The following is a 26,302-nucleotide window of genomic DNA, read 5'->3' as shown; positions in this document are numbered from 1 at the left end:
AGTAGTCCCTTCTCTCCTGCGCTGATATGGGACAATCTTTGACCTTCTTTGTCACTTATTAATACCCTTATGTCGTGTTTGCACAATACATGGCCAATTCTGTACAAGACATGGCCAATTCTGTCAGTCACTCTGGGAATTTATGTCAGAAAGGCTGTAATCAACATTTCTGTTTCCAAATGTTTGAGTCTGTGACACTTATGTAATTTGTGGAGTACCCTTTGCTCCTTTGCACCTCACATCTGAGTGTGTTAAATAAGGCTCCTTTTCTGGCTCGGGTTTGATAGGTTGTGTAGGTATCGGTCTGTGTGTGTGTGTGTGTGTGTGTGTGTGTGTGTGTGTGTCAGTTTTTGTTATGCACTGCGTCCCAAGTTAGTTTTCACCATTCCTCATGGCCAGTATATCTAGAAAGGGTAGCTGTTCATCTGCTTCTACCTCCTACCATTTCTAGGTATGCTGACACACACACACACACACACACACACACACACACACACACAGACCGATACCTACACAACCTATCAAACCCGAGCCAGAAAAGGAGCCACATTTAACACACTCACAACACAAGCAAGGCAAACAAGTGAGCCGCAGCACCTCAGATGCGAGATGCAATACCTGGAAAGTGTTCTGCAGAGCAATTGGTGCTTCACCAGTTACATAAGACTTGTCACAGAATCACTCTGCGAAGTGACATCAGAAAAAGCAGTGCCAGGGACGGCCTTTCTGCCATTCAATTCCAGAATGACCACCAGAATTAGCCGTATATTGCACAAATACGCTGTAAAGACTATTTATAAACCAACAAATTATATCATAGAGTGTCTCAAATGGCAAAGGAGAGAAGGGGCCCACTTGCAACACTGAGAATGTACCAAATACTATGTAAATGTAGAAAAGTCTCTGTTATAATTACTGCATGATCAATTAACACCAAGAGCCTTGAACACAATTGGCACTCCATGTTGGAGCAGACAGACAAATCGACCATGGAAGAGCATGTGCTGTGTGGGACCTACTGCATAGTGAAGTTTGCCGACATTGAAGTTCTTGCTGTAGAGAAGAGCTATTACACTTGCTTGTTCAGGGAAGCTATAGAAATACACAAATATGACAAAGCCCCAACATGAACAGATCCTGGATTCCTGTGCTGCAGAGAACAACAGTCGCAGTTAGCAAGTGGAGAACTGCAGCGACACTGACTATGGAAAAACCCCTAATGTTGACGCACCAGATACATATAATCTGCACCCACAAACTCAGCTCCAGTCCACCACAAGTAATTGAAGGCGAAGCTCTGACAATGCCAGCCACTGGTGCTGGTGGAAATGTCAGAAAAATTATGAAACAAGAGTTGGCCGAAAAACCCGAGACAGAAGCCAACAGGCAGTTTCTCAATCATAGAATGCTCCAAACAGGTCAAATAAGAATAAATTTTGTAATATTGGGAAAAATTATAGATGGAGACTGAAGCGTGATGAAATTAAACAGGTTCAAATAGATATAGGTTGTAGCAGTTATTTACATGTAAGGTAAGAAAACAGTTATCAGTTTGTAGCACTGACAGAATATTTTAATAAAAAGAATTTGGGTATATGATATGTGGCCATGTTATCATGTGCCGATTTTTCATGTTCTAGAGACCAATACTGCAGCCATTTTCCGGACTTTGTCTATAAAACAACACGGATGCAGCAGCAGAAGCAGATTTTCAGGTGTGCACACACAGATATTTGCATCAGTGCAGACTTTTACCTACAAAGTCATTATTACTGTGGACTTAAGCATTTATGACAACCTGATAATAATGTTATGAATATAACAGAGGGAAACATTCCACGTGGGAAAAATCTATCTAAAAACAAAGATGATGTGACTTACCAAACGAAAGCACTGGCATGTCGATAGACACACAAACAAACACAAACATACACACAAAATTCAAGCTTTCGCAACCAACGGTTGCTTTGTCAGGAAGGAGGGGAAAAGTGGGTTTTAAGGGAGAGGGTAAGGAGTCATTCCAATGTGAGGATCGGTGTGTGTGTGTGTGTGTGTGTGTGTGTGTGTGTGTGTGTGTGTGTGTGTGTGTGTGTGGGCGCGCGCGCGCACGCGGGTGTGTGTGTGCGCGCGAGCTTGAATTTTGTGTGTATGTTTGTTTGTGTTTGTTTGTGTGTCTATCGACATGCCAGTGCTTTTGTTCGGTAAGTCACATCATCTTTGTTTTTTGATAATAATGTTAATATGACATAAAATACTGCAGTAAATTCTGAATGATCACTTCTTTCACATGGTTCAGTTGCATAAATTATAAACAGAGAATGGTCTAAAATAGTCCTGTACTCTATGAGAGCTCAACTAAAGTGAAAGTAACACTGACCTCGAGGTATTTCCTGTAATGGAAACTTCTGAAATATGATTCAATGGACAAGGTAACTGAGAAAAAATGTCAACACAAGGATGAGAAGATTGAGTTTTAAGAGTCTGGGGGGAAACTGGACACTGACTGGAAAGATAAACACTAACAGACACAAAGCCTTCCACCATACCCAATATCTGAACATTTTAGTAAGATGTAAATTAAGTCATAAGTCAGAAAAATCACAGTTTCAAAAACTTACGACAGGTGCTGCTCTAGATGAAAGAAGTCTTAAGGCACAAAAAGCTGTTCCAAACACTTGCAAACTTGGAATGAGCATTTTACACTACTTCCTGCCTAAGGCCACTGTACTAGAGATGGCTGAGCTTTGTACAACTTCCTGTATAAAATACAAAAATGAAGAGTCAAATATGTCTGCTTTTCAGGATGTGCAATTCCGTAAAAAATGGTAATAAATAAAATACAATAAAAATAATGGGCAGCAAATTAAAACTTTACTTACGAGGCAGTTAAACAAAATAAAATTAATTTCCAAACGTATGAGTGTCTAAGAATTACATTTCTGTAACCTGGACATAAGTAAATGATGTATAAGTACTAGTTTTTTGCAAAGTGCTAACATTAAATCTGTCACATTTCTAGAGGTGTACAGCTTTACAAAAGGCAACTTCATGTCCAGTTCTGTGCAGAGGCAAACAACACTAAAAAGATATATATCACCACATGCCTCTCACAAACTGTAAGTATCCTCTCCTTCATACATACATAAATTCATTCATGCATAGTATTTTATAGATCCCATCAAGAAATAGAATTTTCAGGAATGTGGAATGAATCAAGATAGACATTAACAAAAAAATTATCTGCATATTGTATCAACAGCAAATTATAACTGCAGTGCTTAATGCTATTCATTCTTCAGACAGTTACCTTTAATCAAGTAGATCACAAAAACCTGCTACTTTGAAAACAGCTGCTGTTCCTCAGTTATACTAGACAGCTGCTGTTTGCCTTTATTGGGACTGCAATATTACTTTATCATAATGGCATTTTCAAAGAAAAGAGCCCAATTTACTATATATTAGTACTTTTCATGCAGCTAATAAAATTTTTCAATCTCTAAATCTTGATACTCTGATATTTTGGAGAAAGAGTTGCTAAGGAGATACATTTTCATTTTTATTTTGAATTGGTAGCAATATCCATTTTCTTGCTTTATGTTAGACAGGAGGTTACTGAATACCTTTCCACCATAATATATGACAGCATTCTGAATCCCAGACAAGGGGGTGAAGCCTACAGGAAAATTATTTTTGTGTCTATCGAACAATGGAAAATCCAGGATGGAATGAAACAATACCAGAGAAGGAAAGTTGCTACTCACCATATAGCAGAGATGCTGAGTCACGATAGCCACAACAAAAAGATTCACACAGTTGTAGCTTCCGGCCATAAAGGCCTTTGTCAGCAGTAGAGTGAGTGAGTGTGAGTGTGTGTGTGTGTGTGTGTGTGTGTGTGTGTGTGTGCTGCTGCTGCTGCTGCTGCTGCTGCTGACAAAGGCCTTTATGGCCAGAAGCTACAATTGTGTGAATCTTTTTGTTGTACCTATCACCACTCAGCATCTCCACTATATGGTGGAACGAATCAAGTTGCAACTCAACTTTCCTTCTCTGGTATTGTTATTTTTGTGTCTACTATTGTGGTTGTATAAAACAAAGTTCACCTGAAACTGATTTCAACTATCACCAACAAAAACCATTCAGGGAAGTTAACGTTCTAGATTTCTTAAATAAGTGCATTATTGGTGGTTGAACTGTGATATTTTACAATACAGATAGTGAGTCTTATAAACTCCGCAGCACACCATTGCTCTGTTACTTATTGTGTAAATATACTGAAACTGAAAGAAAAACACTGTTGAGGAGAGTGAAGCTAATATAGTTAGTTTTCGACATGACGGAGGTAACAGTGGCTGTCTTGGTGAGGAATTGCTGTACCATTAATACTCCAGTACTTTTACACAAGTCTCTCATGCCCCCTCTGTGATGCAGCATAGAATGGTATGGGAATGTCGCACCAATCAGCCCACCATGGCACAGGCAGGGAACTTGCATGGGGCTCACTGAGTAGGACAGTGGGATGAAAAGTAGAGAGTGGGGAGGGAACAGAATACAGGATGTGGCAGACAATGGAGATAGCACTCCCATCTTGTGAGTGACAAATCAATAAAAAGGAATAAGAGGGATGATATGTTTGTCTCAGATGGAAGAACGGGGGGAGGAGGATAAAAATAGCTATAAAGGAAAGCTATAGTACTGTAGGTTTGGCGAAGTATGTCAGCCAAGAACAACCGAATGTCCTCCCGGTCTCATCAAGGAGATGAGGGGCACATCTCCAATCATTATGAAACACTGGTGACAATCTGACACAATCAAGTCTATAAAATGGTAGTAGTAAATAAGGTAACACTTTTAGGTTAAAACAATGAGGGGTGTAGAATTTAATTAAAATGTGGGGTCAGGCTAATCCACCAGCCCGGTGCAACCAGAAACACTCTGGAGCTGAGATTACACTGGGAAACGACCAGCCACCGCCACTCAAGGTCCACTAAGACCATACTGCCTGACCTCCACATAAAATTATACAACACAATGTTTGATAAATGTAGAACTAGATTTGCTGCTTGGACACCAATAGCTAAAATTAAGGGAAATGTGTCAATTAGATTCAGTATTTGTCTTATTGTGGCAAAAGTGGTGCACATTACTAAAATGTGCATCACTGATAAAGGGACACCACTACTACTGTACGGTGGAACACCTTGTTAAACAATGTATTCAAAGGGGCCAGGATAGTATGGCTGCTGGAGAGTCGGCAAATAATCTTAGATTATTGATGGGATAATATTGGATAATATTCTGCGTGAAGACATTCACACAGTAGTAAAAGGTTTCACTATGTGCAGCTTGTTAAAATGGTGTGCACACAAGAAGGCAGCTTTCTGTGCAGAAAGAGAGAGAGAGAGAGAGAGAGAGAGAGAGAGAGAGAGAGAGAGAGAGAGAGAGAGAGAGAGAGAGCACTCTGCAGTGTTGTTAGTGTGCTCTCTGTGCCTCTCCCACACCTCATGCTTCAGCTGCTGCCTGCCCTTATAACTGGCGATGCTAGGGTTGGAATCAGACCACTGCTTCTGCTTGGTAAAAAGTACACCCTCTGAAAACATACCCCACCTGTCCTTATATTACTTGTGTTTGCTTTATGTCATCCATAATGAACACTACAGTGGCTAGGCAACCCAACCATACCTAAACCAACATGAAAATCAACAATGACCCTTCTGCATGCACCTCAAAGTGCAGATAATCATGGCAGAATGACGCTATTGGCTGGAGCATCACACGGTACACTGCCCCTGACCCACGTACATCGGCCCACTACCCGCCTCCTCCTGTAGACGACACTGTAGTAGTCACTGCTGCAGGCGACTCAATGTTCCATGATGCTACAAGTTGTTGTGATAGGATCCTCTGTAAGTCAGTGTCTTTTAATTCTGGGGCATCCATTTTTTATAGCCTCTGGCCAAATGATGTATGCTTTCATTGGGTCCAAGTAACAACTGGCCTTACAGTATTTTGACTGTCAGAGAAAAGGTCAGACAGGCAATACCAATAGGTGTCAGGGGTAGCAGTGAGTTACGGCTTGTGTATCACTCAGTCACTGCAAATTCACAAAGACTAGTGTGAGCAATTGGGATTTATCTGAACACTCGCAAAATGGCTACTGGTCACGCAGGCATGGTACTAGGTTACTGTCACTGCTACCTCCTGTGTGTAAAGCAACAGCCTGTTTGGCCATTAACAGGTCATCCAGTGTAAATGATTTCCACACTCAATTTCATTCACCACAAATCAAAGCAGTTATCATAAAACAGTTGAGTCATTATACTCCTTCAAGAGGAGGTAAAACAAATACGCAGCATCGCCTTTGACACCCTCATATGCCGCTGTTTATTAGCCATCAAGATAAAACCTTCACAGCTACCCAAGATCCTAGGCACTTCGTATGGTTCACTTATGATGTCTTCAATATGTGAACACGATGTTAAGATGTTCCCCCTCCCCCTCCGTTTATCTTCAATAAATTTCACATGCTCCTGTTTAGTTCAGTGTGCTACCTTCTTGGATTCTGACCTCCACCTCACTGATAGCTTCATAAAAAATCTCCATGTACACAATGCTCACCAACTGTACCTTCACCTCAATAGCTGCCACCCCTTCCACTCTAAAAAAAATCCCTCCCAAAATACATCTGCATATGAAAGGATCAACGTGAATAATGAACAGCTGAAAGTTTTCCTGTAGGAATCTGTACAGTTACAAAAATAACTGCCATTTTTTCTACTTTCAGCTTACAAACAAACGCTTATATGTTGTTCTCCCTCCAATTTTACTAAACTTTTAACATTTTCACGACTTTGTATTATCTCCAAACAAACAAGTCGATCTTCTAACTTATCGCTCAAACTCTTAATGAAACACGCCAATGCTACCACTTTTCAGCGGTTTCTTTCATAATTTGTTAGGGTCTTCTGCTATTGTAAATTACTTAAAACTGCCGGTCTGAATCCCGAATTTAAACGAAACAAGTACTTTGCTGCATAGTGAGGGAATGTTTTGCGGATTCACGATTGCAATGAAAAACATTTTCAATACATTTCTTTGTACCCCAAACAAACGAGGTAAGTACTTAGGGCCAGATGTAAACAGTTACTGCCGCAATAATTATAACTCTCGAATCCATATTTGCCCCAAAGCACAAGTACCTAAGAATTTGTTTTTGAATTATAGTACACTCCGATCTTATGATAAACACAATGACAGCAAAATGAGACTTCTACAATTTTGCTACTAATATGTAGAACAGAAAACTAATCTGCAACTTGTCAACATTGAGTCGTGTCATTACACAATTTTTTAACGTCTGCAAACATCGTTATTGCAGCACACGGTGATATTCGAGCAACACGGCCCACAATTAATACAAGCAGACCGAGTACACTTACAACTCTGTTTTATTCAATGTCCGAACCCTCAAACTAGTTAGCTACAGTCGTCACGCTCCAGTTCAGAAGTCCTCAACCTATCTGTATCTGACTATCTGTCATCTGAGCTGTTCTTATAACGAAGGTTGCGGGTTCCATAACCTATGAGCAAAGATGCATATCGCTACTGTATATATTCGTTACATTTTCGTAAGGGAATAACACCTTTTTTGTATTTAAAGTGTTTTTAGTTTTCCTGGTTTCATATAGTTTGATTTTCAGTATTTTATGCGTCCATAAAATGACGAACGTGATAATAGTAACTCTGCAAAAGAGCGGTTAATTTGAACTCGACTTTAAGTGCGATGAGCAGTGGCTATAGTTTGAAGCATAAAAACATGTTTTAGAGAACGTAAGATTACTGACAGGCTTCCTAGTTATTGAGTTTTTTTAACGTCTTTATGGTGTTACACACATTACCCTGATAATATTCTCGCCATTTTACTACTGCCTATCTGAAAAAAAGTATTTTCATTTTACATGTATTTAAAATCAGCATTTCATGGATATAACTAATAGATGAATAGAAAGACAAAAAAAAAATATTAACTCCTGAATCAGTGATCAAACTAGTATGTCTTACTCTTCCTCTCTGTGTATTTTATTCAAGGTAAGTAACGAGTGGCTAATATATTAGTGTAAATCAGTATCAATCACAATCAGTCTTATGTCACATGCAAGTTTGTGTAAACTAAAAACCTTGTATTTTGTGTGTTCTCTCTGAGAAATGAATCTGTAGAAATCATTGAGTAAATGTATAATACATATATAAATAAGAAGCGGTTTATTTTTATTTTTATAGAAGCTATCTCTCTAAATTACTAACAGTTTGCTGATATAAAAACAAATATTAATAAACAGGATAATGCCAATTTGTTGTTAAAAAATGTATAGATTAAGTTTCCCCAAGCTGCTTATCTTTTCTTGACGTACTGTATACCCTAAATTATTCCACATCCCTAAAATTTATTTTTCTTTATGAATCTAAGGTATGTTATGAACGAATAAATATGTGGATAGATGAAGTTTCTGCTCTATCAGATATATATAACACTTTCTGATTCCCTGTCAAAGAAGATATTTGTACAAGAAAGAGCAACAAATTTTAGTTGTGAAAATGTTGCTGCAGTAGACCTACACCTTGTTATATAATATTTCATTTGCCTTCCACTGCATGGCAGCTTACAGACATAAGCTGGAGATTTTTAATTAATGGAATGAAATATTTCTTACACACAAGGCCTCTCACAAATGTCCTCAGTGTGGGCTCACCAATATTCTGATTGATACAGTTTATTACAGAATACTCTACATGTAAATATGGAATGTTGTCTACAGTGATTCCTCTTAGAATACCCAGGTTTGCAGTTAGTCACAGCAAACTTTCCAGATTTGGCAACAACAATATTGTATTAGTCATTATACAACGAATATCTTACAAAGTTGTTGAGGCTTTCGTGGCTAGTTGTTGATATATTGCCTGTTGGTATCTGTCCTGGGATCTTCAGTTGTTGATATATTGCCTGTTGCCAGCCACTCGTGCTGACAAAACATCAGGAAAATCATTGAAAAGACGGTAGCAAAAATTCCCAAGACAGATGTTAACAGGCAATACGTCAGTGAATATCATGGTTTGCTGTCAGTTTGTTTGTTCCAACATGTTTGATGAAGCAATTTTGGTTCCATTATGGATTCTACCTACCTGATTTTTGGACTGTTTGAGAAGGATGCTTGCAATAGGTAGTGAAGTATTTCTGTTTTCTCCCATTTGCAGATACTTGGTACAAAACACAAAGTACATGCATAGTAGTAGAACTGCATGAGGAAGGCAGAACTTCTTATTCCTCTGCTTTGACCCAAGAACCCAAGAGATCATCAATAAGGAGGAAACGACCATTCTCAAAGTCTCCAATATGGCACCTATGACGTCAATACATAAATACGCCAACAAACACGAAAATGCATATAAAAACAACAATCACATCGCCCTCCAAAAATATGTTCAAACTAACGGGACCAGTGCGGGAAATTGAAGGTTTTTGGTTGGGGACAAACTAAATATAAACATATAAAACCACACACCACGACCCCAAACCGCACAAAACGACGACAGAAAAACAACACAAAATTGCCACATTTTGCTACACTCACAGTATCCAGAGGAATCAGCCACTTCCAATGGGATACCACAAAATAAAAACTGAGAACAATAAAAATTATAATCAGACACAGCTATGGATACCACAAAACCAACACCTAAAACAACAAAAATTGGAATCGGACACTTCCCTTGACCTATATAGGCCAACTACAACTGATGATATCAAAACATGTGGAGCTACAATGACACACATTGGAATCGGACACCTCCCTTGAGCTATATAGGTCAACTACAACTGACGATACCAAATCACATAGAGCTACGACGACTTTGGAATCGGACACCTCCTTTGAGCTATATAGGTCAACTATTGTACCAAAACACATACAGCTATGATGATGCACAATGGAATCAGACACAGTGATTTAACCCCCCCCCCCTCCCCCCTCACCACCAGCACCACCAAAAAAAAAACCTCTGTTGTATTAGTACACGCACCAGTTTCGTAATTTTTTAACTCTAAGCTATGATTTACAACTAAATGATTATAACCCCCTTCCCCAATCCCCTATATGATGAAAAAGCATCTGACACTACTGAACTCCCCTTCCTATTACTCTTCAATTAACGCCACCAAGTCCCTCTTGGTATGCCCCTCCAAAACCCTGAAAACACAATCTGCATACCCACCCCCTGAAATAACGGCCTCCCTCCACCCATAAACCTACCAGAGACTTTACCCTCCCATATTTTCTCTTCCCAAACTCCGATTCATCTAACTCAACCACCACCCCTGGCCCACCAGCTTACCCCTGTACTTTACAAATTCTGAACACATTTCCCTACAAAAATAAAACCAATCTAAAACCGTCCTCTCTGTCTCACCCCAGTCTCATGCTCGCAAAAACTGATAGAGGATCTATAACAAAAATAATAAGTCATCAAAACAATCTCTCTCATGGCCAACATAAACTTCTTGAACCTGGTACCACATGTAATGGAGTGCCAAAGGTTATCCCTTCGGCACTGCCACATGTAACAGTCACTGATCCAGCACGCCAGAACTCTTACTAACCACACATTCGCCCTACACACACTGCACTTGACAATTTCAGCCAGGAGTCCAAACATCTGCAAAAATTTTATGAGGGACATCATGTTCTCCCCCATCTCAGCACGCAGCCTCGAACTGTTATATTTTACAGTCATATCCATACCTAACAAAAGAAGCCACAAAATAAATTAAAAGCCTTACCACACGACAAACAGCAAACCAATAACGCCAATCAACACTGCAATCACATAAACAAAACAAAAAATTAATTGATAACTCACTGAAACCAATTTCAGTTCTTCAATCACAGACAATCCAAAATACTTCGCACTGTGACCAACAACGCTCAAATGAACCCAATACACCACATAACACTTGGACCATACACATATTCACCTCCAGAGGACACCACCAACCGCAACAAGACAACATCTGCAAACACAACCAACTCAAACTAAACTCCGCACTGTAACAAACAAGACTACATCTACAAACACAACCAACTCATAAACTAAACTCTGCACTGTCCATTTATTTATTTATTTATTTACATTTTCTTTGTGTGGAGCCATTGTAATGATGGCTTTTGCAAATGTCAGACTTAATACTATGGTTAGATTTACACTTATAAAATATACTATATTCTGTAGCTGTTGCTTCTTTTATCTATTTTTTACATTTATCACATTACAATCGATATGCTAATGCCTCATGTTACAATCACTATCTTAAAATTTGTTGAAAGAATATAAACATTTTTCTATTAGAAAAGATTTTAATTTTGTTTTAAAAACATTTCCCATGTACGTTCTTAGAGAGTTTGGTAACTTGTTATACCAAATCAAACCAGTGATATATGGACTTCTATCAGTCATTTTCAATGTTGTTCTGTTATGGAAATAGTTACACTTTGTTCTAGTGTTGTGATCGTGTACATCACTGCCATTGATAGCTTCTATTGGTTGACTTATAAAAAATACAACTATTTTGAAGATGTACAGAGAATATATTGTCAGATATTTGACCTGCGCAAACACTTCATGTCCCATTCCATGTATATGTCTTATTGCTCTTTTCTGTAGAAGTAGTATTCTTTTTAAATTTACATCAGCTGCACAGCCCCACAGTTCAATTCCGTAATTGAGAAAGGGGTAAAGTGTTCCATAACATACTAATTTCAGTGCTTGGCTAGGAACTATCTTTGTGAGCTGGCTGAGGAGATATATGCCACTACTGACTTTTCTGCATACGAAATTAATGTGGTATGTCCACCGCAAATTTTCATCAACATACACACCCAGGAATTTACAGTTACCATTTTCTGTTGCAGAGATATTACACACACTATTCATATTGTTGTGGTGAGAACTACCTGTTTTAAATGTCAGTAGTTGAGATTTGGTGACATTCACCTTGAGTCCCTGATCATTGAAGTATTTTGTTACTTCTGTTACACCACTAGCAGCAAGAGATTCTAGCTCATTAGATTCACTCCCATAGAGTACACGTTTTAATGAAGGTTCACTGGTGGACTGGGAGTTCATGATTTTATTATCTAGTTTGTATGACAATTTAGTGCTTTGCTTATGATTCAGCAGGTATGTGGTTAGAAGATTCATGGCTTGATCCCCAATACTATAAGATTTTAGCCTTTTATGAAGTACCGTATGGTTTACCGTATCAAATGCTCTTGTCAGGTCCAAAAATATACCTGAAGTCTGCATCTTCTGGTCCAACAGACAGTAAACTTCATGGATGAACTGTGTAACAGCTGTGGTTGTACTTAGCTCTTTTCTGGAGCCATGCTGCGAATCTACAAGCAGTTCATGTTTTGTGAAAAAGACACTTAGCTGAGAAAGGATAATGCTTTTGAATATCTTACTAAAAGTGGGAATTAATGATAGTTGGAGGCATCTTCCTTACTTCCCTTTTTATACACTGGATTCACTACACTCATTTTTAGAACCGTTGGATATATGTTATCTCTAATGCTGCAATTTATCAGGTGAGTAAGAGGTTTAGAGATTTCTTTTAAGCACACTTTAGTAATAGCACTGGATGCGCCATCCCATCCAGATGAATTTTTTTTCTTTAGCATGTACATTGCCCTGCGAACTTCCTGTTCATTCACTTCCACAAATTCAAATTCGATACATTGGGTGAGATGGCATTGGGCCTCTACCTGCGAATCTATAATATGGGTTGATTGTTCACCATAAATGTAGTAGTTATTAAAAATATTACATATAGTATCTGGTTCTTTTATAATGTTACCATCATGTTTTATGCTGAGTGGTTCCATGTTCATCTTGTTGGGACCTTTTCGGTATTTGTCAATCAGTTTCCAAGATGCTTTGCTTATGTTGTCAGACTGTTCTATTGTTTTGCTGTTAATCTGCTTCCTTAGGTTAACAATTTCAGTTTTAAAAGTTTGCTTAGCCCTGTTGTATTTTTCCTTGAAATCCTGCATACTAGTAGCTTTATAAAGCTGTTGACAGTGTTTAACTACCTTCTGGATTTCTCTGACTGGACAACTATATTCATAATGATGCAGTAGGGTTGAGTAGAATTCATTCCATTTCTCATCTGACCCTTTTACCTAGTACACAGAATCCCATTTCTCATTCACTGGTTTGTCTTTAAGAGCATTAATATTTGTGGTATTCAGCATTCGTTTCTGTAGCACAATTTTTGTTATTTTAGGCACAACTGAATTGTTGTATTCTATCACCTGACAGAAGTGGTCAGAATAAAGAAAATCTAAGTTACTGTAATTTACCTTATCTATAACATCTTTGTTGATTACAGCATAATCTATTCTAGTGGAACATGTGTCTGTCACTCTGGTGTCAGAGTTCACTATATTTACAAGATTGTATGAGGTCAGTACATCTCTGAGTTTCAAGTTAACTATGCTATTTGAGCTTGCATCTATGTTAAAGTCACCTAATATAGTAAGGTCATTAGAACCAGCTGGACCAAAAACACTACAAAGTTTATCCATAAACAGCATTAAATCAGCATTTGGTGGCCTATATACTCCAATCACTTTATGCTTTGGTAACTTAAGATCATTACTGTGGAGTACAATATGTGTCATTTCAATTGATCCTTCTTTGGTGTGGTGTTCAAGGAAGGAATTTTTTTAGCTTCTATATCCTTATTAACATAAACTGCCACACCACCACCTTTATGGTTTTGCCTACGATAACTATTTGCTAGTATGTAACCTTCTAATCTATAATTTCACTGCATTTTAGCCCATGTTCCGTTATTACTAGTACATGTGGCAAGTGTTCCTCCACGAGTATTTGTAGAATGTCTAGTTTGTTTCTAAGATATTGCACATTCAAGTGCATTAACTTTAAGGGTGTTATCCCTTCTTGTTTATTTACCATCTTGAATGAATCAAAATTGTTTGAGTTACACTTTTTACAACATTTTGCATACACTGGTTTTTTAGAACTGACCTGCAATGACTGATCACTTATTTCACACCCTGGGTTTTCTTTGCGCGAACAGCACTCCGTAATATCCGAAATACATCCCTGAAAACTATTATTATGGTCCTTTATTCTAAAAAAGTCTTGTGGTTGTAGCCCAGAGCAATTGGAGCTTTCTCCACACTGTCTCTCTCGCACAGTTTGTTTATGTGGGAAACTAGCTTGGCCTTCCCTTTCCTATTTAAGTGGAATCCGTGTTTTGTATGTTCATCACGACTCATATTACTTAAGTCTATCAAATGTACATGGCTAAATTTATCACACAGTTTCTTTAGCTCGGAATTGTAGTGTCAATTCTCCTTGTTTACACACGACCACAGTGGTAAATCATGTCGCACTGGCAGGTTTGTAATGACAATGTTCATTTGAAATAGTTTTGGTAATATGTTATGGAAGCATTGCAGGGCTGTCTTGCTTTCATTTCTGTATACGTTGTTGCTGCCGCCAATAATCACAACGTGAGCATCTTTGTTCAATTGACTTGTTTCTGTTGTAATATTCCCCACCACTGCATTTAACATTGCAACAGGCTTGATTTTTGCGAAAACTGAATGCTTTGAAGGCTTACTTTTGCGAAAACATTTGGATAGATCTTTTCCATGACTGTCAGCATACAGAAGGAGCCCTTTGGTGCATCTTAAGGCTAACAAGTTCTTTTTTGGTTCTTTACCGGGAGTTTTGTGATTACTTTCTGGTTCGTTTATGTCTGTTGTGTTACCACAATCTGCTACTAGTGCTGAGAATTTGTTTGATAATGGTATCACTGGGGCTGTACTTACATGTAGTTCTTGCTTGTTTGTTTTTTTCGGCACATGATGTCAACCCTACAGCAGCACCCTTACATCATGGGTCAAAGCAGATGGGTGGGATGGATGCCTCTGTTGACCGCTAATGTGTATGTAATTGGGTTCATTCTACATTCCAGAATGCTCTCCTTCATTGTATTATTTGCAGAATAAAATGTGTGAATGAATGAATGAAATGACTGTAACCATTCTGTTAGTGATCACAAAAAGTTTGACAAATGCCATATGCTTCACAGACTATTACACGTTCCATTTTAAATCTATGCCATTTTATCAGCAGATTTTCATTCCTGTATAATTATTTCAATTATATTCTACGGCACACTATAAACTGTGTGGCAGGGTATTCTGTTTATTGAACGATAAATTAATATTTCTGCTTGTTACAGTTATTGGTGCGAAGCAAAGTTGTTTGTGTGCTTCATTGAAAAACATTACTATTCACATATTGTGCTCCTGTTTTCCAGTAGATGATGTGTTAGGGGTATAAGAATTTTTATAGTTCCCATAATTAAAACTGATTCTTAAAATTTTCTAAATATGTTTTAATAAAACATTAATCACCTTTCTCTGACCATCTGCCATTTCTCTTACAGTCACCCAACTTCATTCAAGCTTGTTACTGTTTGCAACACTCTTCGTTTTGTACTTTGCACCCTGGTAATTCAGCTTGATATGGACCAATACCACGGAAGAGAACTCTTTTACATACACTGTAGAATATGAGACCATCCCATGCCACATATTTCAAAAATATGTGAGCCAGTTATTATTAGCCTTGATCATTTGATTTGATGCAATAATGAGCTTTGTGGCATAAATGAGATGATGATGTTGTGGTATTCAGTCCAAAGATTGGTTTAATTCAGCTCTCCACATTAATCTATCACGTGTCAGACTCTTCATCTTTGAATAACTACTGCAACCTACATCCATTTGAACCTGCTTACTGTATTCATCCTTTGGTCTCCCTCTACAATTTTTAGCTCATACACTTCTCTCCAATATCAGATTGACAAAACCTTGATGCCTCAGAATGTATCCCATCAACTGATCCCATCTTTTAACCAAGTTGTGTCATAAATTCCTTTTCTCCCCAGTTTGATTCAGCACCTCATTACTTATGTGATCTCCCCATTTGACCTTCTATATTCTTCTATAATACCACATTTTGAAGAAAGCATCTATTCTCTTCTTATATGAACTGCTTATTGTCCACATTTCACTTCCGTACAAGATTACACATCAGAAAAATACCTTTTGTAAAGATTTACTGACTAATCTGATAGTAGATGTTAATGAAATCCTGTTTTTCAGAAATTCTTTCCTTGCTATTGCCAGTCTGCATTTTATATCCTCTCTACTGCCAACAATCAAGGTGCATTTGACACACCAGTTGTAGCCTGATCATCAAAGTTCAGGAATGTCAAGCCAGTTAGTACTTGGATGAGTGGCTGTCTGGGAACACCAGGTGGTGTTGGCTCAGGGACATGGATGTCACTGAATTGGCTTCCAATTGAAACACTTGCACCCGACCATTGAGCCCTACAAAACTGTTATTATTATCCTCTCTACTTCAGCCATCATCAGTTATTTTGCTGCTCAAATATCAAAACTCTTCTACTTCTTTTAATGTATTTTTCCCTAATCTAATTCCTTCAGTGGTGCCTCATTTAATCTAACTACATTCCATTACCCTTGTTTCACTTTTGTTGATCCTCATCTTATAACCTCTTTTCAAGACACTATGCATTCCTTTGCTGCCTCTGACAGAATAACAATGTCTTTGGCAAATCTCAATTTTTTTTCTTTGGTTTCATTTCCTGTTTGCTCAGTGTTCAGATTGAATAACATAGGGGATAGTTCACAATCCTGTCTCAGTGCCTTGTTAACTTCTGCTTTTCTTTCCTCTCCTTTGGTTCTTATAACTATTACCTTATTTTGTAGATGCTACGTATAACCTTTCGCTCCCTGTATTTTATCTCAACTACCTTCAGAATTTTCAAAGAGTGTATTCCAACCAATACTGTTGAAAGCTTTCTCTAAGTCTAAAAACGCTATTAATCTAGAGATGCCTTTCTTTAATGTACCTTGTACGATAAGGTGTGCGATCAGTATTGCCTCGCATGTTCTTGTTTTTCTGTAGGACCTAAACTGATCTCCCATCACAGCTGCCAGCATCTGCGTTCTTTGGAAATGGAATTATTAAATTGTTCCTGAACTCTGAGGGTATTTCAACTGTCTCTGATGTCTTGCACATCAGGTGAAATAATTTTTTTCATGGCTGGATCTCCCAAGGATCTCAAACATTCTGAGGGAGTGTCATCTACTCCAGGGGCCTTGTTTTGACTTGGTTCTTTCCATGCTCTGTCAAATTCTTCTTGCATATCACACTTCCCAACCCATCTTCATCTACTTTTCACTTTCTGTAATATTGGCCTCAGGTTTATTTCCCTTATATAGACCCTTTTTATATTCATTTCAGCTTTCCCTTCTTTACTTAGTACTTGCTTGCTATCTGAACTCGTGATACTCATACAACTGCTTCCTTTTTCTTCAGAGATCTCTTTAATCCTCCTACAGGCAGTATGCATCTTTCTCTTCTACAGCCTTGCATTTGTCGTATAATCATTCTGCTTAATAATTTTGCAGTTTCTGCCAATCTCATTCTTTAGATGTTTTTAGTCCTTGTCACCTCTTCATTTGCTGCATTTTCATATTTTCTCCTTTTGTCAATTAAATTCAATATTTCCTGTGTTATCCAAGGATTTCTACTAGTCCTCATCGTTTTACCTATTTGATCCTCTGCTGCTGCTGCTGCTTCCCCTGAAAATGTCTTACAGTTCCAAATTTGATTTCAAAATCTGTGCCTTACCATTATATAATCAGTCTGAAACCTTCCATTGTCTCCAAGTCTCTATTTCATTATTTTTCATACAACTGGCTTTGTCAAAGTTTACAATGGTGTCAAGTTTCATACAATAATCATTTACATATACAGAAAACAATTAGGTTATTTAAGAAATGAAATTTTCTTTATCACTCAGGAAAAACATATATTACAATTATTATTTTCCATGAATTCTGCAACTGAATAGAATTCACCGTATTTCAACCAAGTTTGTAATACGCTCTTATATTTATGTAGCAGTACTGTATGAGCTGAGTGTGGTAGCTTAGTGAAAAATTCTCTTCCACATATATGACATACTCTTAAATCAAGTATTAACAATGATTAAATTATGCTGTGTGCAAAATGTATGAGCTGCAGTTAGTTGGCACTGATTCAAATGCTTTTCAGAAATCAAGACTTACTGCATCCACATGATTGTCTTAATTCATGGTGTTCAGTATGCCATGCAAGAAAAGTATAAGTGGGTTTCACATGACGAATGTTTTTGGAATTTGTGCTGGTTCTCATGGTGAAGGTCACTAGGTTTGATATACCTCATTACATTTGACCTTAGAGCATGTTTCAGGATTCTTTAATAGGATATTGTGATATTGGACTACAGTTTGGTGATCACTTCTACTACCCTTCTTGTAAATGGGAGTGATATGTCCTTTTTTCAGCTATTGAGCACAGGTTTTTGTTCAATGGATCTACAATATTATGGTTAAAAGAAAGGCTATGTCAGTTGCAAATTGTGTATAGAATGTGACAGAGTCTTCTTCTTCTTCTTTTCTTCTCCTCTCTCTCTCTCTCTTCTTCTTCTTCTTCTTCTTCTTCTTTTTTTTTTCTCCTCAGATGCCGTAAATTTCCAAAAGAAGTCATTTTCACTTTAGTAGGTATGCTAATGTATTTTAATGTGTTATGTATGCTGGTATAATGATAAACCCAGCATAAGAGTTGCACTTCTTCCATTTTACATATCATCTTTATATCAGTGATATTGTGCTCATACATACTATGGTTGTGATAAACTCTATCAGGGAGGGACACCATCACATGTTAATTTTACCCCATACTGATATGAAGAATATAACATGCTAAATTAACTAATTACTAAATAACAAAATAAACTATTTATTTCAAAATAAAACAACAGAGAATGCAAGAAAATGAATTTTTTTTAAGAAATGAGACAGGATTCCATTGGGCCCAGGATCTTGTTCAATTTCTTGGCACTGCCAACAATAATATCAACACCGTTCATCTTTTGAATGGTGCAAGAATGTACCTAGGGGTGGTATCATATCTTCCTTTGTAAAGTAACATTTGAGAACCAGTTCACCACTTCTGTTTTAGTTTTGCTACCCTCAGTTTCAGTTCCTGTGTCATCTGTGAGACTGTGCGCACTAAGTTGGGTGGCACTGACTGCCTTTACATGTTGTTGTTGTTGTGGTCTTCAGTCCTGAGACTGGTTTGATGCAGCTCTCCATGCTACTCTATCCTGTGCAAGCTTCTTCATCTCCCAGTATCTACTGCAACCTACATCCTTCTGAATCTGCTTAGTGTATTCATCTCTTGGTCTCCCTCTACGATTTTTACCCTCCACACTGCCCTCCAATGCTAAATTTGTGATCCCTTGATGCCTCAAAACATGTCCTACCAACCGATCCCTTCTTCTAGTCAAGTTGTGCCACAAACTTTACATATGACCAGTATTTTCTTGGGTTTTGTGAGTGGTCTTTCGATAAGTTTCTGATATGATAGGCTTAATGAATTATCCTTCTGACCAGTCAAATGCATTTCATATAACATCTATCTATAACTTATATGCTTTAGTTTACACATAATGTGCAGCAGTCACAGTTTCTGTAGCAATTTCTTTACAGAGATTGTATACCATAGAGGAACCCCAATAGCAAATTCTCTACTGGGTACATACTTATCCAGTGCTTGGTCAACTATTTTTCTAAGCTTAAGACACATTTCCTCTACATGCATGTGTTCAGAGCTAAATGTTTCGAGGTCTTCCTTGTGATATACAAAACAACTCTTTATCTACTTTACTAAACAATTAAACAATGGGGAATCCAGGATGAAATGCAACAAGATTATGAGAAGGAAAGTTGCTGCTCACTATATAGCGAAGATGCTGGGTCGCAGATAGGTACAACAAAAAGACTCTCACATTTAAGGCTTTAGGCCATTGGCCTTCATCAACAATAGACACAAACACAAACACACACACACACACACACACACACACACACACACACACACACACACACACACACGACTGCAGTTGTGAGCTGGCTCCAGCATTTGTGTGTGTGTGTGTGTGTGTGTGTGTGTGTGTATTGTTGATCAAGGTCAATGGCCAAAAGCTTTAATTGTGAGAGTCTTTTTGTTGTGCCTATCTGCAACTCAGAATCTCCACCGTGTGGTGATTAGCAATTTTCCTTCTCATAATATTGTTACTAAACAATTAAATCTTTCTACTTGTTGTATTTCCCCATTGTACTTTGGTAATCATGGTTGTTGTAACTGCCTCATGGTCATTAATATTAGTTTCAGAGTGGACATCCTCAGTTATATCGTGTCTGTTTGTTACATTAGATGTAGCATACTTCTGTCATGTATAGTCTTCTGAACTATTTTTTAAATTGCTCTAAGCAATTTTCAGGGAAAGCATTTAGTACTGTTTCACTGTCATCATGCCCAACATTTACAAAACTGTATGTTTCATATCACAGTCTGAAGTTTATAGCTGGGAATAGTTGTAAGAAGTTCGTGAAGAGACACTCTTTCAGAATGTTTGGAAATTTTACTGTGAAATTTATGAATAAAATACATGCTTGGAGAAATGGAATCTAGCAATGAAATCATACAATAATTTATGTTAAGCTAGCCTAATTTCACAGTTAATAGAGAATAGAGAAGTTATAATATGTACATAATCTTTTGATGTTTGGTAAATAATTGTCCCTTTCATCTATATCAATAGAACTTTTATTTTCTAAGATGCTAAACTTGTTGCTAAGCTTAATTTAGTAAGACATACCTGCTTCTTGAATAAATTATCATAATTTATGATTTCTGAATTCCTACCTGATAGGTCTACTTATTTCCAGATTTTTATAGATGTTTACTCTGTTTTTTATGAGCCTATGATCACTTATAATTCAGAGTGGTTCAAGACTGTTTCCAAATGTGGCGAAAAATCATTGAATACTATATAATTTCTTTATACCTCAGTGGAATCTAGTAATGAATATTTATGAAGTTTCAACATACTTTAGGAGTGAGGACCAGTAACTTGGATTACTAAATTTTATTTTTTCCAGTTTCTCTCAAAAATTTGTCTGTATGGTTACTAGTTTTGAACTACATTGTCTATTCTCAAACTATGGCTTGTAGCCCAAAACCAGTCACCACAGATGCAATCTTTTGAATGCAATTGTGACTGACTGAAACTGTAAAAAATAAAGTAATTTGGTCTTTTACATGTCCATTTTCTATTTATTTTCTTCTGGAGAATAATTTTAATTACAAACATGATGTTTCTCTTGGTAAATTTCTACTAACACACAACCCCTGTCATTTCTGAAATCATACCTAATCTTTTCCACTAACACATCATTCCTTATTTTATGTAGATTATCTTACACTTACTTCTAAGCAATTTTTTTTTCTATTCTGCTTGAGACTCCATCAACGTTTTGAGTAGACTGTCTTATGCCCACACCTGCCACTAACCAATTCCTCTTCCCTGCCTTAAGAAGAAACATACAGTTCTAAATACTTGGAGTAAAATATCTATTTTGATGTTTTTCTATGAGTTGTATCGGGAGATACATTCTTTAATAGTAATTACTCATTAGCCAGTTTTCCTCTTTGTGAAATGAATAGTTCCTTGATAACCAGTGTTCAGTCTGAACTAGGAGCCAAAGTAAAAATTCATGAGATTTTGAAAATTAGACATGAAAATGAAATTATAGTAAACCCTGTTCAGATGTCAAGTTGTTTCAATGAATTCTTCCTAAACGTAGTAAGATCAGATGTGGATATGACATTCTATCAGGGCATCACAAATTTGGAAAACAGCCAGAACACATCTTTTAAACAATTTGAAAAAATAACCCAAAGGGATGTGGAAAAGAAAATATCGTCTCTAAAAAACAAAACCTCACATGGGTGGGATGAAATAACAACATCTGTAATCAAGTATGTGTACGATATTATTTCCCAACCACTGTCAACTATTATAAATCAATCTTATGAACAGGGGTGCTTTAGAGAGGTATTGAAATATGGTGAGATCAAACCTCTATTCAAGAAAGGATCGACAGAAGATATGGGGAATTACCGCCCTATCTCTCTCTTGCCGGTCTTCTCTAAAGTGTTTGAAAAGATTGCAGCAAAACAAATTAATAACTTTCTTACTGTAAATGATATAATTTTTAAAAACCAGTTCGGATTCTAACAGGGTAAAAGCACTGTGAATGCTGTAAATGAGTTTATCCAAAAAATATGCTCCACATTAGATAAAGGTAGAAAGGTCACAGGTATATTCTGTGATCTGACTAAAGCTTTTGATTCAGTGAACCATGCATTACTCCTCCACAAATTACAGATGTATGGAATCAGAGACACTGCTTTAAAATGGTTTAGCTCTTACCTGTCAGGTAGGAAACAAAGAGTAATTTTAACTTCAAATGGAACCAGTTATTCATCAGACTGGAAAACAGTTCCCCAAGGAGTCCCACAAGGTTCGATATTGGGTCCCTATCTGTTTCTTTTTTACGTAAATGACCAACCACTTGCTATTGATGTTCATTCAGTCTTATTTGCTGATGATACATCAGTTCTAATTGAAAATGAGGCATCTGAAAATATTCCAGAAAAAGCCAAAAATACTTTAGAAAAACTTGAATCTTGGTTCTATCAAAATGGACTAAAACTAAATGTAACTAAAACCAAAATGATGCAATTTGAAGCTAAATCAGTAGAAAGGAGTGAAATAAAGATAACTTGCAATGATCAGGATATAACAGAAGCAAACCACGTGACGTTCTTAGGCCTAAATCTTGACAAAAATTTAAATTGGAAGGTACACATAGATTACTTAGCAAATAAACTGAACAACTTAGCATTTGCAATGTGTATTTTGTCAGGTGCCACAAACATGGATACCAGAAAGATAGTTTATCACTGCTACTTTGAGTCAGTTATTCATTATGGCATAATCTTCTGGGAAAATTCAGCAAATGTCACTAGGCTCCTAGTATTACAAAAGAAAGTAATTAGAAACATGTGTGTTGCAAAAAAATGGGAATCCTGTCGACCACTGTTAAAAAATTTAAAAGTACTATCTATCCCCTCACTTTACATATATGAGATGGTGGTGTTCCTATATAGAAATCAACATACACTAGACAATTTCCGTTTTGACCACAACTACAGCACTCGCCACAGAGATAACTTCAAACTTCCAACACATCATTTAAAACTTTATGCCCAAACGCCAGAGTATATGGGGTTAAAAATTTTCAATAAAATAAAAGGCAGTAATATATTTAAAATGGAGATTGGTTCACTGAAAAGATTGCTCTTTACTCTACTGGTGGAAAAGTGTTATTATTCTGTCGATGAATTCATTGAGGACAGCTTCACAATCTGAACACAGGGATTGTAATACATTTATTATTTTATGTACATGTGTAGCTGAAACTTAGAAATGTAAAATATAATGTAAACTTTTTTATTTCTCTTAAAAAAGTGAAAAAAGTTTCTTTTTTAAACCTTGACATGTCTCCTGTACATCAAATCAAACGATTTGAAAATTGTATGTGATGAGATGAATAAACCACATACCAGTTGTAGGCTCGTTTGCTAATCAGCTTTGTTGTGTCTGATATGACTGAGTTTGAGATCTTGATCAGTACTTCTGTGTCATCTAAAAACATTACAGTTATCAAATTTTCTTTTAACGTCCCTGGAACAGAAATTACAGAATTGGTTGTTTTGACATCAGTTGTGTAACTGAAAGGAGCCCACAATGCTGTAAGTAATTTTCATCGTTGCCCATATTGCTTTAGTAGTGCTGTTATGACAGAAGTGATAAACCGAACTGCTAGTCTGCTCATTACTAGCAACATATATCTGAATACTCTAAGCTGTTATGGAATATCCTCCCTTGTTAATTGTCCAACTAGAATAATGAAAGAATCTTCCTCATCTATAGATCATGTAGCTACAGATATTGATAGTAAAAAATGTCATATTGTTGTCCAAAACCTGGGCCTATCAGACCACCTCTGCCAGATCTTAAAAACTAACATTCATATAGAACTCCTCCTAAACTGTGTACATACAAAAGAATGTTTTCCGAATCAGCCCTGTATGAGTTTAAATCCCAGCTAGAATATGAAGATTGGGGGGAAGTCTATGCAGAAACTAACGCAAATCAGAAATTTATCCAGTTCATGTCAATTTTTAAACTCAGATTTGAAGAGATGTTTCCCAAAACTCTTTATCAAATTAAAACTAGAGGTATCAAAAAATCCTCAGAAACTCTTAGATATCTCAACTCCATAAAAAATAATCAATCTAACCCAGACGTTCTGCAATTCTACAAAAAGTACAGGAAAATATACAGAAAGGTGCTGCTAGCCGTAAAAAAACTTTCAAACAACAAAATATTACTTCAAGCTGAAAACAAGAGCAAAGCAGCCTGGAACATCGTGAAGCAGGAAACATCTAACTCTGCTAAAAAGGACCTCAATTCACATATTAAAAACAAAGAGGTACCAGTAGGTAACCCTAAAAAATTAGCTGATTTTGTAAACTCATATTTCAGTAGTATTGCAAAAAAGTTACAGCAGAAATTTCCAGATATGTATGATTTACCTACTCATAACCAGCCAACAAGCTCAATGGTGCTCTTGCCAGCTACAGAAAGGGAAGTGGCACCAGTAGTGCACCAACTAAAAAATAAAACTTCAGTAGGACTTGATGAAATCCCAGTCTGTGTAATTAAAGAATGTATAGACCCCATAAAAGGCCCATTAACTGACATAATTAATGAATCTTTCGAATCTGGATACTTTCCAGAGTACCTAAAACAAGCAAAAGTTATACCTATCCTTAAAAACGGAGATGTGTAAAATGTAGAGAACTACAGGCCGATTTCTATACTGTCTATCATTTATAAAATAATAGAAATACTAGTCAAAAAGAAACTGCTAAATTACCTGAATAAATATTACTTTCTTTCCAATGACCAATATGGTTTTAGGCCCGGAAAAGACACACAATCTGCTATAGCACAGTTCACTAAAGTAATTTTAGAAGCACTGGACAAAGGTGAAAATGTAAGTGGTATCTTTTTAGACTTGTCAAAGGCCTTTGATACAGTTGACCACAAAATCTTACTTCATAAATTAGGGCAAATAGGAATAAGAGGTGTGACAAAGAAGTGGTTCAAATCATACTTGGAAAACAGAGTTCAACGAGTTGAGATATCACAAGTTTTAAACAATTCCCTTGTAAAACACCTGTCTGACCCAGAACATGTGAACATGTGAATATAGGCCCAATATTGTTTCCTATATACATTAACGACTTCCCACAAAGTATCAGACATGGAGAAAAAAAACTTTTTGCTGATGACAGCAATATAGTAATAACAGGTGAAAATCCAACACAACTGTCAGAAAGAGCAAACGAGGCTCTCAATTATGTCCACAACTGGTCATTAAAAAATAAAGTATCCATAAATGTAAAGAAAACTAACTATATTAACTTCCAATTGAACAAAAAACACATTGCCACTAGAATAAAAATTAATAATAATGAATTAGTATGTGTAACAAGTACCAAATTCTTAGGGATGAATGTTGACAGCCAACTGAAATGGACAAACCATGTTAACATTTTGGCAAAGAAAATATCCACAGCATGCTATGCTCTTAGAATCCTTGCACCGGTATGCAATAATACCTGTCTTAAAATAACATATTATGGATATCTACACTCAGTCCTCAGCTATTTAGAAAGTTGGGCATTCTAACTGTTTCTTGTGAGTATATCTTTCGGAACATAATGTTCATTAAGAAAAATCTCAACATGTATAACGCAAACAGCCTAATACATGACCATGAAACAAGATCTTGTCACCACCTCCATCTAGATAGAAAGAACAAGGCAAAGACGCAAAAAAAGTATATTTTATGATGGGATAAAACTGTATAACAAATTACCACAGGAAATTAAAGAAATAAATGAGCCCCTCACTTTCAGACAAAAGCTTAAAACCTTCTTACTAAGTAAAAGTTGTTATACTGTAAAATAATATTTAAAATAGATGTAGATTATTAGCAACATGTGACATTATCACCAAAATATGATGTAATTATAAATGTGTGTATGACTAGTTATAAAAACTACACAAAATATGAGAAATCTGTTTCAT

The 26,302-nt window shown here is 36.8% G+C and overlaps 2 protein-coding genes across 4 annotated transcripts in view; one reads left to right on the top strand and one right to left on the bottom strand.

Annotated features, from left to right (window-relative positions):
• The window catches only part of LOC126190855 (phospholipid hydroperoxide glutathione peroxidase-like), a 61,025-nt gene extending 53,449 nt beyond the window's left edge, over positions 1-7,576 (bottom strand). The window contains exons 1-2 of one of the 3 annotated variants that reach the window (XM_049931445.1): positions 7,437-7,576; positions 2,619-2,756 (exon numbers count right to left, since the gene is read on the bottom strand). In XM_049931445.1, the coding sequence (XP_049787402.1) occupies positions 2,619-2,696 (78 nt within the window). In that variant the 5' untranslated portion in view covers positions 2,697-2,756; positions 7,437-7,576. Of the gene's footprint in view, positions 1-2,618; positions 2,757-6,548; positions 6,567-7,436 lie in introns of those variants that run through there. The other 2 variants (XM_049931446.1, XM_049931447.1) reach the window with 2 other exon arrangements.
• A 146-nt stretch (positions 7,577-7,722) lies between these two features.
• Positions 7,723-26,302, top strand: part of LOC126088291 (uncharacterized) — a 102,118-nt gene continuing 83,538 nt past the window's right edge. Inside the window, exon 1 of the mRNA XM_049906420.1 lies at positions 7,723-8,085. Within this exon, the coding sequence (XP_049762377.1) occupies positions 8,050-8,085 (36 nt within the window). The 5' untranslated portion in view covers positions 7,723-8,049. The remainder of the gene's footprint in view (positions 8,086-26,302) is intronic.

Source organism: Schistocerca cancellata, chromosome 6 (genome assembly GCF_023864275.1).
Source record: "Schistocerca cancellata isolate TAMUIC-IGC-003103 chromosome 6, iqSchCanc2.1, whole genome shotgun sequence".
NCBI classification, from domain to species: domain Eukaryota; kingdom Metazoa; phylum Arthropoda; class Insecta; order Orthoptera; family Acrididae; genus Schistocerca; species Schistocerca cancellata.
The sequence above is the reverse complement of the archived record's forward strand: the minus strand, read 5'-3'. Positions and strand labels throughout refer to the sequence as shown.